The following is a 17556-nucleotide window of genomic DNA, read 5'->3' as shown; positions in this document are numbered from 1 at the left end:
GGCCTAGGCCATCAACTTCTCAGACTCGAAGCTCTGGTCTTGGAGGGGCTGGTTGGGTTTAACTCAAGCACAGCGTAGCGAGCACCCTGCGGTGGACTGTGCCCCGTGACCAGTCTCAGCAGAGAATGCAAACCGACAACCCTCAGCCACTTCTGATCCAGAGATGTGTCTTGATGGGTCTGTGCATGCTCAAAGAGAAACTGTCCACACAGGTCCCATCCCCTCATCAGGGGTTTTTACAGGGGAAAAAAAAAAATGCCAGCTGCCAGCACAGGCTGAGTCATATTCCTAGTAGTGTGGTGAGCACTCAGATGAAGGCAGACCCCCTACAGTGCACGCACTCTGCCATTCACCAAAGGCCCAGAACCCCTGAAGCCTGGTCTACCTGACCTGAAGCCCACGGGTAGGGCTCAAGGTCAAGTACGAAGATTTAAAGTCAAAGACAAAACCTGAACCCAGTCTGACACCTTGCTACTTCATTAATGCCCAAGTCTCGGTTTCCTGAACTGTAAAATGGGAATAACAGCAGTCTTACATCCTAGCACTATTAGGAAAATCAAATGAAATAACTTGCATGTTATACCTGGCATCTAATCAGCACTCAGAAAATAGCAGCTAGGCACACACCTGGCATCTAGACAGTGCTTCCAATTTATGCCTGAGCATCTCTCAGCCGATCATTACCCTCGGACACAAATGTCAACCTGACATCTTGAAATCTCGAAAGCTTTGTCTCTCAAGCACTAAAATGTTCCCGTAAATGCCAAGGCTGGTGGAAAGGCAATAACTGGCTTGGGAATTGCTCAGTTAATAAGTGAGGATGTGTCAGGGGAAGGGGGTATACAAATTGAAATTCAGTTTGAGAACCTGAAAGGTGGGTTGGACCGCATAAGAATAATACAGACAAATTCTGAGTCTCCCTAGCACGATACAGTTCGCGGCCTGTTGTCCAGAGGCCAAGCAGGGAATGATGTGCCAGTTTCCATGGTGCCTGAGTGGGCACCTCATCTTCTTTGGAGGAATGACCTTTTTTTCTTGGGGGCGGGGAAGAGGGTCCAGTCCTGGTGTCCGGACACCAACCTCTCCAGGCCGAAGGGCGGACATGACACAGGGAAGTGGCTCCCTGGGGACTTGGCCTGGCTGCTCCTGCGGAGGCTGTGCACTGGTTGCCCTCCCCAGAGCTGCCCTGGACCTCCAGCCTGCACAGCAGCCCCAGGTGACCACTTTCCAGCCCATCTCCTTCTGGCTTCCACTGTGCGCAACCAAAGAACTCTGACCTGACAGCATCAGTGGAGACAGAAGCACAGAATTTCCCAAACCACAAGAAAAGCAACTGGAGAAAGACATGTCTGCTGAACCAGACCATTACACCATGGGCTTTGATGGTTAGGGCTGACAGGGCCTGCTCCCCATCAGCCCTCGCAAGTGTCACGGGTGGACTTCAGCTCTCCAAAGCTCAGCCAAGCCCACATCAGAACTCCATGCTTTGCGAATTTCCTTACAGGTCAGAAATGTCCCCTAGACACAGAAGCAGCCACCTGACCCCGGAAGACAGGAGCTCGGTTCCACAGAGAAAGCCGTCCAAAGCCGTCAGTCTCTGGGGTGAGAGAAAGGTGTCCCTCAAGCCTCGGTGACCTCCCTCACTCAGGCCTGCTCACCTCCCCGCTCCAGGACTCCCCACCCGAGCAAGGGAACCAAAGGTCCTGGAGAATCATCCTGATAACTGCAGAACAGCTTTCTACTAATGCCCCAGAGGCCAGTGGTCAGGCAGCCTGTCCTGAGCCGCTGCCGGGATGTCTGCGTGATTCGTGGCTGGGCATCGGTCACAAGTTCTCGCCCCACCTCCACTGTCCTCTTCCTAGAGGGTGCACCTGGGAAAGCAGTGACACAGGTGCATAGGGGGATACAAGCTCGTCACCCCAATTCCAATCACGGCTGCCATCTCGCACCAGGTCGCAGGGAGCCTCCTTTCTTGAGCGCTCAGTAGGTGTGAGCAAGCTTAAGCTTCACCATGACCCTCTCTATCATGTCCTATTTATAAGGGCAAACTGAGGGCACAAAGAATGACCTCGCTAGGCAGGGGGCAAGCCCAGGGAGTCTGGCTGAATCCTCTGTAGCACCTGCCTCTCAAAGGGAAGGGAGGGATTGGGCCTGGTGAAGGGAGGGATTGTGCCTGGGGCGAGGAAGAGCCTACATTCTAGCAGAGGAAACCACCCACACACACAAAATAAGAAATACAAGGTCATAGACAAGGGCTGTGAAGCAAGTTTGGAGTGACCCTGAAGAACTTTCTGGATGGCTACACATACTCGGCTATCTTGAGGTGGGTTGTAGTCCCACAGTTATTTTGAGGTGGGTTGTGGTCTCACAAGTGCATACACATGTTTTAGTTCATCAAGCTGTACACTGAAGATAAGGTTAAAAATGTACTAGAAAATAAACAGCAGATGTTAGGAGGCACCTTTCTCACTATGGGCCTGGGGGTCAGAGGAGAAGGTAAGGGGGAGGAGGGGTTGCCTACTGATGACAGAACACTCAGTGCATGAACTCATGTCTGGCTTGCCGCAGATGGATACATGCAGAAACACTTACAGATTCGCGTGCCCACATGGCTTAGCACATGGTGTTTCCTTGCTCTGTCAGCTCAGAAGACCAAGAAGCAAAGATACCTCAGCAGCCATGAGCACACTCAGCCCCCAGATCTTGGTTTCTAAAACTATTCTCTAACTAAAGGAACCAGGGCTTCCTTGGGAAAGAGCTAATTGCAGGGCCCAGGCAGAAAACACACAAGATGAGCCAAGAGCATCTTACAATGGCTCAAGTAAGAAAATTGAATTAGGGCCTCCCTGGTGGCGCAAGGGGTTAGGCACTGCACTATGAAGTAATCGCAGCCTCTGCAGCACGAGTTCAATCCCCGGCCAGCCAGGGAGCAACCCACATGGCACAGCAGACCTCTCCTGTCTTGCCCGCTGCTCCCCCCTCAGCAGTGTCTTCGGTCCGTCTGCCTGTTCTACTCCCCGCTCCGTCTCTGCTGAGTCCTCTCACCCCCCGCATCTCTGGTCTGCACCCCAGTTCTTGTATGCATAAATAAATACATCTTAAAAAAAAAAGAAAGTTGAATCATCAATCAATCAATCAGTCGGTCCCATGATGACGTCAAAGGGACATAGGAGGCACCTGCAAGTGCTCCCACTGGCCAAAGGTAGAACAATTTGAGCAATAAAGTAATTAAATAGCATTGGACTATAACCCAAAGTATAAAATAACTGCATCCACACTGCCAGACATAAACAAAGACGAGAGAAGAGACAAATTCCTACGGAGTTCCAAATAACTCTAGCTAGTCTAGCCTCGAGGAGGTACACAGCGTGACTCCCCACTTCATCCTGTAATTTCCTTCCCAAGAGTATAGTACAGAAAAGGGGCCGCCCCAGCCAGGTGATCAAGGTCAACCTCACCACACCACATCATGGTGTAATATGCACCTCTAATACACGACGTGGTGAAAAGGGCACTGGGAGGCCTTTCTCCCAAGACTATAACCCCGGTCCACCCCAGTGCAGTCAGGAGCAAAGCACCCACAAAGTGCCAGCAGAGGGGCATCCGACCACATGCCTGAGGCAGACCTCCTCAAAATTATCAAGGTCATCAAAAAAAAAAAAGAAAAAAAAGAAAAACCTGAGAAACTGTCACAACCAAGAGAGATCTGAGGAAACTTGATTAAATGTAAGGTGGTCTCCTGGGTGGGGTCCCCAAAGGGAAACCAGGGAATGATGTACCGACGTGGAGTCATCACTCAGAACAAGTTGGTGCCCCGATGCAGGTGTCAATAGAAAATCATGTCGGTGGGGGTGGGGAGGGCAGGGGAGCGCTACCCATCTTCACAACTCACCCGAAAATCTAAAACTGCTCTAAAATTGGAAGTTAATTTTGAACATGTAACTGAAAATGATGGAATGGCTGCTCTGGACTGGGTGACTACGGGAGGCCTCTCCAAGGAGATGACGGCGGAAAGGAACAAGATGAGAACAGGCGGGACCTAGGGCAGCGTGTTCCCTGCAAAGAACACAGGACACACGGGAGCCCCAAGGAGAGATGCTGCTCACGTGGAGCCCGGCGGAGAAATGTCACCAGGCGCAGAAATGTCATCAGGTGAACCAATGTCACCAGGTGGACAGCTCAGCCCAGGTAGGAAGGTCACAGGTGACTTCAGCCTTGAATCTAAGGACACCAGAAGGTCAGTGCAGGGAGTTAAACGAGGTGAGGAGGATCTGATCTACATTTTTCAAGATGTCCGACTGCTGTTGGGAGAAGACTAGAAGGGGACAGGTAAGAAAGAGGCTGATGGGGACCCTAGGGGGTACCCTTCAGGAGGCACACATGGAGGCAGATAATACCTGGTAGGGAGCTAGGAATATCAGAGGGTTTGAAGGAAGCTGAAAATAGGGGTCTCCACACTTAAAGGGGGAGAGAAGAATGGCCTCCACTTTGGGGGGTGGGAGAAGAGGGGGGCCCTGTGCAGAGCAGCCTCCCGCCCAGTTGACCATCTGTGGCTTTGACCTTTTTGGAGAGGTCTCCACAATAGGGCTCTGGGCCACTCAGGCACCGCAGTGCCCAGGAAAGCAGCAGCCCCTGGGAGACAGCACCTCAGGGGTCCATCCTCTTGTGCGGCTTACAACCTGGGAGGCTTCACAGCAGAGCACCTCAGCTTCCTCATCTGCAAGGTGGGAATAACACCTCCCACCTCAGAAGGGCGTGAGATAAAGCTGCCTGGGCGTGCAGCCTCCAAACACTGACAATGAGTGAAGCCCCAGGTGGAAGGAAACTTCGTATCTATTCCAGCACCCATTTCACAGAGGAAAGCAAGAGTCTGAAGCAGAGGCCACCCCTCCTCTGTGAACACAGCCAAGTTCCCATCTGGCAGGCCAGGCCTGAGCCACAGCCAGCCCCACTTCCCGGGTCTGTCTTCACTGTCCAACCCTTAGCTCTGCCCAAAACAACACGCCGTCTTAGGAAAAAATCTTCCAAACAGCTTTGTTGCTGCAGGAGCCATTGGAAGCTGCTCTTTCATGGGGCCCCCTAGCTGGGTGGGCATCACTCTCTGGCAGAGTCTGTAATAACCTCTCTCCAGCCCTGCCTACACCACCACCACTCCCAACAACCTGAGGCCCAGGTGTATGCTGAGAGCAGGCAAGCAGAGATGGGTCACAGGAACAGAACCACCTGGGTACACCAATGATATGGAAAATGCTCCATGAGCCATTTCTTAAAAAGCACCCTGGAGGCCAAAGTATGTACGTATATAACAGTTCCCAATGAACAGCACCACACTGCAATTAGAAGACTCTGAAGAGTCTAGGATTCTGAATAAAACATAAATTGTGTCTGTTCTGATGTGCTGGTCCTAAATGCAAACACTGGCCCCAACATTCCAGAAAGTTCCACGCTTCCTTTTCCTATCTAACCAAAACCACTGTTTTCCAATCAAACAGGCCAAGGCTGTTCCACTTCTGCAATTCCAAAGCGGCCTGATATTAATATCAGAAGCCCAGCAGAACTGGAGACTACGGTTGCTTCCAGAACATGCTTTGTTTAAACTGCTGAAAGTCACCCTGCAGAGAGGGAGCCAGCCACCCTCCATCATGATACACAAGCAAAATTTACTGTCAGGACAATCCCCGACAGGTTGGGACACCACCACAGACACGCAAGGGAAAGACAATCAAGAGGAGGAGATTTCTCCATAAATAAGGTTCATCCATCACAGATTCCACATCTCAAAATCAGTGAGGGTTGCAACACAGAGCCACACTCCACTGCTCTACAACAACAAGAGAGAGAGATTCCAATTTCCTCCTCTACTCGGGAATATATAATACAAGGTTTTTACTCACCTTTGGAGCGAGTAGAGATATCCATGCCCTCTCCCACCTCCTGTTCTGTTTTTATTTCCTCTTCAGCCAAGCTGAAACAGAGCAAATTATGTTCATGTTTAGGTAGACGGGAGGATGTGCCCCATGGGGGCAACTATTTAGAAGTTCTAACAACAAACCCACCTTGAAGACAATCCCCCATCCTCAGGCAGGGGTGGGGGAAAGAAACCCACACTTGGTTCCAAACCAAGTGTTCAGACTCCTAAAGGGTTTTTAAAAACACTGGGTTGTTCTTTTTTTAAGTCAAATTACTATTCCAGTTATCCTGCTGGTGGGGGATGCAAAAGGGCATTTTTTTTAGACACACAATTACAATCTACCCCCTGGACCAATGAAAACCCAGCCTCCGAGTAAACAAGTTTCTCATTTTTAACACCAGTTTGAAGGCAGGCAGGTTGGAGGTGGTTGGCAGGGTACCCAGAGTTCTGGTCTCTGAATTCTGCAAGGCAAGAGTGTTTCCCAGACCTCCCTGCTAAAGGCAGGAACATGAGAAATACATAGGATAAATTACAAAGTAGAAAAATATGCCCGGGCTAGAAGCAAAAGACCTGGTCTCAAAACATTCAAGCAACCAGTATATATCCCAGCAAGCAGGGCTGGGGTCTCCATACACCCACCCTTGGATGTTTCTTCTCTGTAGTAGGCATGGCTGAGGGAAAGCATTCAGCACTCTTTTGAGCTGTGACTAATTATCCTCCACCACAAAAGTGGAATGAGGAAGGATTATTTAAAAGACAGACTGAGAGTTGGGGGTTGGGGAGAGAAGCAGAGAAAACAGGCCCCTTTGCAGAGGGAAGGGCCACCAGAATCTTCTCTCCGCTCTGCTGGAATTCCAGATGAACAGAAAGCAGGCCGCTTCCACGCACACACCTTCCCAAGCTATGTCAGTCAAGTCCTGCTTTAATAGGTGCAAAATGTTTGAGGTTCTGGACCTTTGCAACCATTTAGTCGGACAATGAAGTGGTAAAGAGTCTGAGCAATTACTCCAGATGCGATTCCATTGAACTGTGGCTCAAATGAAAAGAAATGGGGGCATCACCAATTGATATGGCTGGAATTTTCCATTTTGAAGTCTCAAAGCCAAGGGCAGGGAGGCGGCTGGGTAAGAGGAGAAGGATTAGAATGTCCCTTCTGTGTTCCGTGGCCTGGGACTGTGACAAGACAAAAGATGAGTCCAAAAAGGCTGGAACCTCGGAGCAAAACGGAGATGGAATAGGAGAGTCCCATGTTTGTTGGAGGAAGAGGATCCAGGATTGGAAGCAGACAGAAAGGAACAGATGAGAGTTTAGGATTAAATTAGAAGAACTTGGAAACTAACTTCACGAGTCCCAGCAGAGAGAAGAAAGGAAGGGTAGATTAGTTTTAAATCAGAATATTATACATTTAGCTCTCTGATACTGAATCCCATTAACAATTCCATTTATACCGCATCTGGACGGAGCCTGTGACACCAAAGAAACAAATCACCAAAGAAACGACTGACATGTCACAAATGGTTTTCATCACAAGAAAGCAGTCTATTAATTGTAAATACACCCCTAACATGCAATAATACCATGGTGATTCGTTGAAGGGATTTTAGCACCAATACTTTTCACTGCAACTTAAAGAGGAAAACATTCCTAACTCAGAAACATTCTCTGCCTGCAACACACACAGGTTGTCCAGATGGATACTGCTGACGGCTTCCGTTTGGGGTGACTGGAAATAAATCTTAACAAAAGCCTCACGCAGCCCCCACAGATGGGGAGATGGTGAACTTCAAATGAACAAACAGCAACCTTGATCTTTCTAGCGACTAGAATTGTTTCCCTCTCTAGCATAAAGTTATGTGAAATCCTAAACTTCTTGAAACTGATCCCATATTTTGAGTGATGCAGAAAACGCTAATCTGGGATCCAACCAAAACGCACGGCGGTGAAAAACAATTATGTATCACAGAGCCCCAAAACCCACTTGAAGGATTTCTGCAGTGATGAAAACATTCGAAGGTGTATTGATCACGGAGGAGGGCCACATTCAAGAGAACAATTATTTGGCTTGTCACCGCCTAGAGGAGCTGAATGCGCCAGCCAGGAGGAATGCTGCTGAGAGGCTCAGAAAATGCAAACTAGTTAGGTGGTGGCTATTTGCTGTGGAGTTTAAGATAATCAATTCTGCAGCAGGAAAGAGAGGGAAAAGTTAAGCTGTTTTATCTTTCCAAGTATTACAAGTGGGCACCATAATCACCTAACTTAGCAATAGCACCACCAGCTTTAGCCAAGGATTTCAAGCACAACAATTTCAGAAAATCATCCTTTTCACAGATGAACCAACCATCCTTTCAAAGGGAATCCATGCGCACACATGCATGCACACACACCAACTTGTATATGACTAAAGGAAACTGCAGTGTCTATGCATTAAAAGAAAAAAAAAAACTTCATTTACAAAAGCAAAGACCAGAATGCAAAATTAGTCATTTTGAATAGCCACATCTAAAGGGACTTCCTTTTTTCTACACCACTGATCTGTTGGGTGTGTTTTTTTTTTTAAGTGTTAAGTACTAGAATGGTATTAGGGAAAAAACTATGAACATTACATCAAAAGTGGTGAAGAAAAGATTTGTACCTGTCTGAATGCCCCACAGATCTTGGTCAATTTAGGTTAAGAAGTGTTCATTCATTTTGGAGGAAAGGCAGTCAAATAACAATAATTGTTAAAAAGAAAAAGCAGCTGCATCTGGAGAAAAGACTTTGAACTCTTGTCATTAACACATTAAAGTCTTAGAAAACATACAGCATCTTTCCTTCCTTATCTGCTAGCTTCCAGCAATCCCGTTTATTTAAATCAAAACAATGGAACAACAAGCCCTTGTTTCAAACTGACATTACTTTTTTTTTTTCTCCAGTCGGGGGGCCGCTAAAGAAAAGGGTAAAATAAGCTGAAAAACCAACAACAGCCTCTCACCCCAACAGGAAAATAAGATCATCAACTAGTTGTATACAGTTTCTAATACCACCACCTCCTGCACTCACATTTGCCCCATGCCTCTGGATTTCACAAACTGATACAGTTCAGGCAATTAAAGAAGAAATAACAGTCCTGCAAATAAAACCAAGACCATCCCATCCAGCCCCAGAAAAGAAACAAAAAAGATTTCTCCCCCAATGCCTGAGTAAGAAAACCTATGCTTACTTCTTAACCTGCATGCACTGAAAAAGAGCAATTAAAAGTTGCAGATGAACTGCTGCACCGCCGAGATGTTTTAAGCCTTCTGATTATTAATTCTGAGGACTCAAGGCTGGTCCGTAATTCCCAGGAATCATCACATCCCCTCAACCCTTCCAAAAGAGAGAGAGAAAAGAAAACATCTAGTTTTGACAGGAAAATGCCTGGATACACAATGCCCAGATATTTCTTTTCCCCAAGTGCCCCTACTACTATTTGACTTTTAACCAAGAATAGCCAACCCATCTAGAATATATAACCAGCATGCACAAGTCTGGTTCTACAGCAGATGAGGACCATCGCACAGCAATTCAAGAATCATGCATCATTCCAAAGGACTTTGCCTTCAGCTTTTTACTTTCATTCAAAATACCAAACTGGTCCAGGCTGTAAGAAATATTTAATCCCCAAGACACAACATCTTCCTCTTCTAGATCACAAAATAGTGAACATCATAATAATAATTTAAAAAAAAAAAACATGCTTCCCTAAATCTGCAATTAATTTTCTTAAAAATTGGGGGAAGGGAGAAGGGAATGGTTAGCAGAGCCGCTTTATATAAGCACTCACCTAAAACAGGCAGAGTCATCGGTAGCTAAGCTATTTATGCAGGATTCTTAAAATGGCGTCTGGCAACACTGCCTCATTCCTGTATTGAAGCTAAAATGGTAGCAGTTTGTTCAATAGCTGTAGTTCTTGTTTAAGCAGCCCTGCTAGTTTCAAAGCCACCTTCCTAAATATCAGAAGTAGGGAAGGCTCAACCAAAGGACACCAACAACCCAACGTTGTGAAGCTTAAAAAAAAATCTGCAATGACAGGGGGAGTTTGTGAAGTCACAGGTTCCTAAGGAAAACCCTTTCCTTTTAAGATCCTGAGCCTTCACCATGAGGCTGTGATGAGGCCCCCTGGCCCTGGAATAGGTGGGTGGAAAGTTAGGAATTATGCAGCCCTGTGGCACACGTTGCAGACAGACAGGTGTCGGTGCAGGCAAGAAAATGCTCACAGGGAGCAGGCTGGGGAGAGGGGGTGGAAACCCATTCCCCCTTCTTGGTTTATTAAAATCCAGCTTTGTATCCATCCCTAAAAGGAGCTGGGTGCAATCAGAGTGCTTCAAGGACAACAGGCAGCTGAAAAGTCAGGCGCAAGGGCTGCACCCCAGTCTGAGGCCAAGGTGAAAGAAAAAGGCTGTTTATAAGCCTGCAAACGACCACCAAATACCCAGCCAGTCTCAAGACAGTTAACATCAAGGCAAGACAATCCGAGTCTGCAGAGGAGAAACAACAGTAAAACATTCCCTGAGCCAACGCACAGGATACTCACAAATTAGATTTTTGTCCACCCCCAACAGAGCCCTGAAAATTAACAATGGGTTTGTGCGAAACCAGCTTTCAGAGGCCGAACTAATAGCCTCATGGTGGATAATGTAATTTACTGTTACAGGTCTGAGGATTGGCCTCAGAACTCTGCTGGAGCTGTGTGTGGGGAGTTTCAAGGTGACTGCTTTTTAGCTCCAGGGGAGAAAGGAGGGCATGGTGCCCAAGGCTGTGCCAGGGCGAGGACGGGTGGGTAGGTAATCTTGATGAGGAGGGACAGGCTGGCAGCGCTCGAGCTGCAGTGCTGAAATGGCTCCCGCCTGCTTGTTTATCTGGAAGGAGAGAGTAGGGGGAAGGGCAGCCTAGTCCTAGCAACCTGGAGCCTGGGTGAATCCTTACTTGCTTTTGCATTTGAGAGCCATGGAAGGGCTTCTAAACAGATTCCCTTACTAAATCTCCACTGTGGGCTGGCGAAGGCACTTTTACATGTATCTTTTCTTTTCAGGGTCAACCAGAGGCAAAGCCAGCCAGATCTAGGACTTCTCAGCTGACAAATGTTTGTTGCCTCTGCCACAGGAGAGAGAAGAAGAAGGCAAAAGAAACAAAGCGATCACACATTTGACATAGTTGGACTTTTGAAAAACCTACCTTTGCCTTGAGGGTTTTCTGGGGTTACTGTCACCCTGCTTTTTTCAAGTGACTCATTTGCAAACCCCCCACCCCATTTAAGACCTGAAGCAGTTTCCCTACTATTCTCCCAGAGAAAGAAAAGGGGGAATGTTTTGTTTAAAAGAAAAGGGGTTACAAGAAAGAAAGGGGGAAAAAGCTATTGTTTTCATCCCTAATTTATAATCCAAGAGGCCCCCGTTGTTTCTTTCTTTCTGACTCAAATCTTTGAGCTGTTAATTATAAAAGTAACTGGACTCAGCTCCAACAGGCTAAGTACGTTCGCAGCAATTAGAAAAACTCTGTAGAAAGTTTACTGAGTGATTATATATAATTAATTCCTAGTTACAGACGGAACACTGACCATTTTCTGGAGCTAATAAAAGCCTCCCCCTCCCCCACGTGAATGCCACTTAATTTCCCAAAGCAGAAAGTGAATCCATCCTGGAGGGTCTTGAAGGAAGGGGGGGTGTGGGGGGAGAAGGAGACGAATCAAAAGCTCCAGTGTCTCTGTGTTTGTCCCTTGCAGCTGTGCATCCTCTTTGGGGACTTGAGGAGGCAGAAGGAGAAAGGAAAACAGCCCCTGTTCTGTTCCTCCCTCTGCAAATTACAAACGTGGCAGAAAGAACATTCTACTACCTTGATGTTAAAAAAAAAAAAAAAAAAGGGCGGGGGTGGGGGGAATGCCCTAGGAATGGAATGCAGGAGACTCTTCAGCTTGGCAGATCTGCTTTTCCTAAAAAGAACAAAGATGGTAGAAATTTCCAGAAGGCCCATTCTCAGTTCGGCCACTGCAATTGTCAATCTGTAACCTTTCCTCCAAGTCTATTGGTTCAAAAGCTGAGAGAGGAAGCCTATTGGGCTGCTGTGTGAGCAGCACTGCTGGCCCTACTACCTAGTCTGGCTGCAATGCAGGCTCACTTTTTACCCTTAGTGAAACTGGAAAATAAGGCTACTTTGAAAGCAATTAACATTTTACAGACTCGTGTTTGGTGGTGGCCACAGTACCAGGGAACTGCAGCTGGCTTGGTCCAGGGCTGGGAACTTGCTGGGGCCGCCCATTTGAAAACAGATCTTGGCTTTGCAAACCTGTGGGAGCCATTTTAATGCAGGCTTTTAAAGGACAAATGCCTTGCCCTTAGGTTTCCTTCCCATCCAACAAACACACCATTATGCAAACGTTGGAGGCACCAAACCAGGAATCTTGTGATTAGATATTGCTTCTAGGGAGGCCACAAGAACCTCAATATGTAATTTCCATTTACAGCCAGGAGATAAGAACAAAGAAAAGAGCTAAGTGTCTGGACTTACTTGTGTGGGGTACTAGCCCTGTTCAGTTTTAAGTACGTAACATCAGCTGCCTGTACTTTTATTCTAAGAGGCTGGACCTGTCTTACACACTTTTCTCAACTGAGAGGTCCGTACATTTCTCCTTATTAAATGAGCCTTTTTCCAATTGGTGCTAAAAGGTGGCTAGGTGGATATGAAAAGAAAAAAAGAGTTATTGACTCAATAAAGTTGGCATAACAACAACTGAATATTTTTCCACCATTTACTGTTATTCTGGATGGGTGTCCAGGCTGGAAATTTATGAAGTGAACTTCCAGGGAAATTCTGAAGGAAACACTGAACAAAAGTACTTTTTTCATCCTTAAGTTCTAGCTCCAGCAGGGGAAATGTAAAAAAGCGAGAAATAAAGCATAAGTAAAGGCAAGCGGGCATGCAGACGTGTGGGTCTGGCTTGGAAAAAGGCCAGATCTGTAATTCAGTGAGTCCTGCATCAAAGCAAGTTTGGTGGTGAATGGGATTTTGCACTACAGGTAAGTATCCTAAAACATTAAGTGCTGACACCAACACACACACACACACACACACCAGCTCCTGCCTCACCCATGTTTAAGACTCTTGTGACCCTAGGAACAAGCACTTCAGTTACATTTCACAAACAGAGCACCTACCCAGAGTTCTACCATCCAAACAAACCCAATTAAAAAAAGTCTCTGAGGCAAGTCACAATGAACTAAACATTTCTCCCCAGGTTGAGAGTAAACAGGAAGTGTAATCCTCAATCCTAGCTGCAGGTTATCAGGACAATCGGTGGAGTCAAACAGTCCCCTAAAATCAAGCTACTCTTAAAAAGCCCTTGTTTGGTTCCTGCTAGTGAAAAGCCCCCACTACTTTAGCCAAGCCCCCCCCCCATTACGAACAGCCCCCAAATGTTTGCCAAACTATCCGTGGCCACAGAGGAAATGGATGGGCTGCCTTACTTACCCAGCAAATGTTCAAGCCACCGACTCATTTCTCCACAGTTAAGAAGAGAAAACAGGCTGGCAGATTTGGGACTTGATCAAAAAGGAAATTTTTTTTAAAACAGTTACATGGAATTATTAAAAACACACACACCACAACAACACAATCAACAACTGAACATGGAATGCTGTCATGAGCCACAGACATGGTTTTATTTCCTCTGCCCTCTATCACCCAGGAGGGCAGAGGAGGATACAATGTAAAAAAGCAAAAGGAAACTGAAAACCAGGATAAAAGACACATTAGTTCATTGAAAATCATGCAAGAGTAGCAAGCTAAGGGATTCAAAAAGAGTCCTCACAGATTTATTACAGGATGTTGTCCAACATCCCCCCACACACACACCCCCAATCCCCATCCCTACTCCAAAAAACTTCCTCCAAAGCCTAGAAAACACTTTCAGAAACATTTGCTGGCTGTAGGCTGGCTTGCAGAAGAACACTCTGTATCAACAGAAGTCAGGAAAAAAGGCTGAACAATGTAGTTTCAAGTGAAGAAGCCCTGTAGGGAGAAAACAAGACCATGTAGAGACACCACACCACCCACCTAGGCCCCAGGAGCTGGGATCTCTCCCTAGCACTGATCTGCTGAGGGCTGGGTTCTTTTTCAAACACACGTCCTCTCTTGTCAGAACTTAGTCCAGCCTTCCCAGAACCTCTTTGGAGAGGTAAACTTGCCTGCTTTGCTGTGCTGCTATGAGGTCTCCTTGGAGAGGAGCCTGCTTTGCTTACCTTCCATTTTCTTCCCCCAGCAGGCATGTGACACAAGAGAAGACAATAGTGCAGGGGAGGGGGGGGGGAACTGCTCAGAGAAAGAGAGAGAGAAAAAGGAGGAAAAAAAAAAAAAAAAAAAGCTTCTTTTTTGACATACCAGGATCTAGCTTCAAACTATTCCAGAAACACCATGTCCTGGTGGAAGAAAAGGTGTTGCAGGCCCTTGCCAGTTTGCAAATTCAAGCTATGGCTAATGGCTACTTAGCCATGTGACCCAAGAAAGCAAAAAAAAAAATTCTCTCTAAACAGTTCCAAGTTAACCTAAGTGCTGTGGGGGTGAGTGTGGCACGGCCAGCCACAGAGAAATCACACTGCTCGCCCACAGTTCGGATGTCTCAGAGGGAGGGGGAGAAAAGATGGTTAAAAAGTCGAGCTTACCTCTGTGGATGCATTGTTAACACTGTGTAATGTCAATACTTATAAAACATGGAGGACAGGCTCCTAGTTCTCACAGAAAAAGGGTTTGGCACTTCGGCTTGATGATCTGGCCGCCTAATAAAAGCTCATCCCCGATTGGCTGCCCCAGCAAATCGGAGTGTAAAGCCGCCCGGGATTGGCTGAAACACTTCCTGAGCGATTATCTTTGTGAGGCTCTGGTGAGCAAGAGCCATCCTGTGCATAGAAAAAGACAGGCTAAGCTAGGCCTTTTGCTGCAAGGAAAACTTGGGAGAGGGGCCCCCAGAAGCACTTCTCCCACACCCTGGCTAGATTTCCCGGCACGGACAAACCAGTGCAGCCAGCCTGACCTGCTCCCGCAGAGCCTGAGGCCCAGATGCCACTGGAAAGAGAGTTTTGGGGGTGAGCTGGAAGGGCTCACCTTCACCTGCCCCCACAGAAGCAGCTCCCTTTGCTAGGAGGGAGGGCTGGCCCTTTTCTAGAACAATCCAGCAGGATCGCCCTCCCTGAGAAAAAGTGAAACCCCAGAGAAGGGAGCCCTAGGAAAGCAGCCAAGAGAGCAAAGAAAAGGGGCTGGAGGCAGGCCTCTGAAGAGCAGAGAGGACAAGGCAGGCAGGCAGGCCCTGAGAAATCGCTGAGAAGCGGCCCAGGCCACAGAGGACTCAGGCTGCTGAGGGGAGGGAGGAGGGGAGTGGAGTGGTCAAGTTTGCATAGTCATTGTCAAAACGCCTCCTGGAAAAAGCAGGCCCCGGAGCCATTTGCCTGGCTGAGACTGTAACCTCTCGCCCTACCCCCCCACCTCCCCAGGCCAGCTCTCAAAGGAAAGCCAAAATGGGCTCCTGCCTCCCTGCCACGGTGCCAGGGGGACCCCCTCTCCGTCCTTACCCTAAGACAAGCTCCTAGCAGGCCACATGCCTAGATCTACAAACTTCCCTTCCCCTCCCTGCGCCCTCCCCCACCGCTGAGGCCTGCTAAACCTGTCAGTTAAACAAAAATCTGACTTCCGTATTAGTCTGCGATGCCTTCAGCTTCCTGCCTGTTAACCCTCTCTCGGACTCCAGGCCTGGCTGGGAAAAACTAGGCCCTGAGATCGCAGAAAAGGCCTGTGGAAAAATACCAGCTGCAGCTCCCGGCAGATGCAGAAAGAGAGAGAGTGAGCCGCTGTCTCTCGCCTTTGCTTCCCGAGGAGGCGTGTACCTTCTGAATCCAGGGCACAGGCAGTGCCTCTCGGTCTGAGAAGCCATTTAAATCCAGAGGGAGAAAGAAAGATGTCAAACTCAGCGAGGGAACAAGAACCCCCATTATTAGTCAGGCCTACACCCACCGCTCAGCCCTGCCTGTCACAATCATCCCTATGTCTGTTCTAGGGGAACTGGGCCCTCGGTGGGCAGACACATCCCATGAGCTTTATAAGGATTCTTGCTTAAATTTATTTCCACAGAGAACGGCTTCTCTTCGTCCCCTAAGGCAGATGGGGAGCTATTTCACACAGCCCTACACTTGGCAGCCCCCCCACCCCCAGCTCTGGCACTGCTCCCCAGTAAAATATTAACTAGTTTTTCAGAGCTGTTATAATTTCACCCATTTCAATCATATTAGGAGGTCTTTTCCCGGTTTCCTCCCTAAAAGCTGCCTTTGTAACTGGTTTGCACCCCAAGAAAGAAAAGGCAAATCCAAAAGGATCTTAAAATCCCCATGCTCACACTCACGCTCTCTTGCTCTCTCGCTCTCGCGCTCTCTAACCAGGTGCTTAATTAACAAGATTTTTTTTAACAAGATTTTTGAAAAAGAGAGAAAAAAAAAACAGCAAGCTGGAACAACAGAAGCTAAATACACACCCGGCTTGGGAGGCTGGGAAAAGCTTCCAGAGGTGATGTCGTCATATGCCAGGAGGTAAACTGAGGCGCCACTGTCTCACCTTTCCTAAAATTAGCACTCATGGGCTTTCTAGTCCCACACTGTTGGTTCCACAAAGAAAACCTAGAGCAGATCGCCAGCTCTCCCTGCCCCCGCCCCCACATGGACAACAGATGCCCACCGCGTGTACATAAATTCTTCCTGGCTGGGAATCTTATATCAAACAGGAACAAGCCAGCAATCCAAACACTGTACTGCAGGAGCAGGGCCCAGGCTTTATGAACAGGGAGGGGATTTTGTTGTTGTTTCTGTTGTATTTTAGGCCGAAGAACTCAGATGCAGGGAGGGACACCTCCAGCGCCTGACAAAGGTCCAGCACACAGGCCTGGGCCTCACCAGAAGGGAGCCGCCTCTTCCTGGGGGTGGGACCGTGTCCAGGGAGACCCACGGGGGGCCGAGCAGATCGGCAAGAGCACATGGAACCCTCAGACCTCACTCTCCTTGCTGTGGGCAGCACAGGCCACCGCTGGGCCATGAAGGTGGGGGGGGGGGGTTGCTGTGTGCCTCTGCAGGGGCTGCTATGGGGGGAACAATGTCTAGGAGTTGGTGGCAGATCTCCTGTATGAGTCACCACGAGGCCCAGTGAGGAAATGAAATACACCGGGGCGCGTGGTGGATTTTAACCTGGGATAAAAGCTCCTTGCATAAGCAGCTGCAGCGTACCCCTCCCTCCGGCCTGCCGGCCTGCCTGCCTGCCTGCCTGCCTGCCCGCCAGCCCGCCCGCCCTCTCTGATCATTTGATCACTTGAAATGTTTTCTGGGGCAAAGAGCAGGAAGCTGCTGGCTTATTCTGGCAGCTCTGTTCAGTTTGAGGAATGCTGTTGGCATTCGGGTAGGTCTGAGGTTATCTGGAAAATGGCAATTCGGCTGGGGACAGAGACAAAGGTATGGTGGCAGATGGAATCCTGAGAGGGACAGGGATTGAAAAGGAAGCCCGGGGCAGGCCTACTAAGGGCCAGTCCTGATCTTGATGGAATGCGGCTGATAAGCAAGAAATACAGGAAACCAAATGTGGATGAAGCCCATACTGCAGCATTC

At 48.1% G+C, this 17556-nt stretch overlaps 1 protein-coding gene across 5 annotated transcripts in view; it reads right to left on the bottom strand.

Annotated features, from left to right (window-relative positions):
• Positions 1 to 14113, bottom strand: part of ZMYND8 (zinc finger MYND-type containing 8) — a gene marked incomplete at both ends in the record, with an annotated part of 96061 nt that extends 81948 nt beyond the window's left edge. Inside the window, 2 exons of one of the 5 annotated variants that reach the window (XM_084246677.1) lie at positions 5895 to 5965; positions 13979 to 14113. In XM_084246677.1, coding sequence (XP_084102803.1) covers positions 5895 to 5919 — 25 coding nt within the window. Of the gene's footprint in view, positions 1 to 5894; positions 5968 to 7889; positions 7919 to 10463; positions 10557 to 13978 lie in introns of those variants that run through there. The other 4 variants (XM_084246675.1, XM_084246676.1, XM_084246678.1 and 1 more) reach the window with 4 other exon arrangements.
• Between the last annotated feature and the right edge of the window lie 3443 nt (positions 14114 to 17556).

Source organism: Talpa europaea (genome assembly GCF_964194135.1).
Source record: "Talpa europaea genome assembly, chromosome: 11".
Classification (NCBI taxonomy): Eukaryota; Metazoa; Chordata; class Mammalia; order Eulipotyphla; family Talpidae; genus Talpa; species Talpa europaea.
The sequence above is the reverse complement of the archived record's forward strand: the minus strand, read 5'-3'. Positions and strand labels throughout refer to the sequence as shown.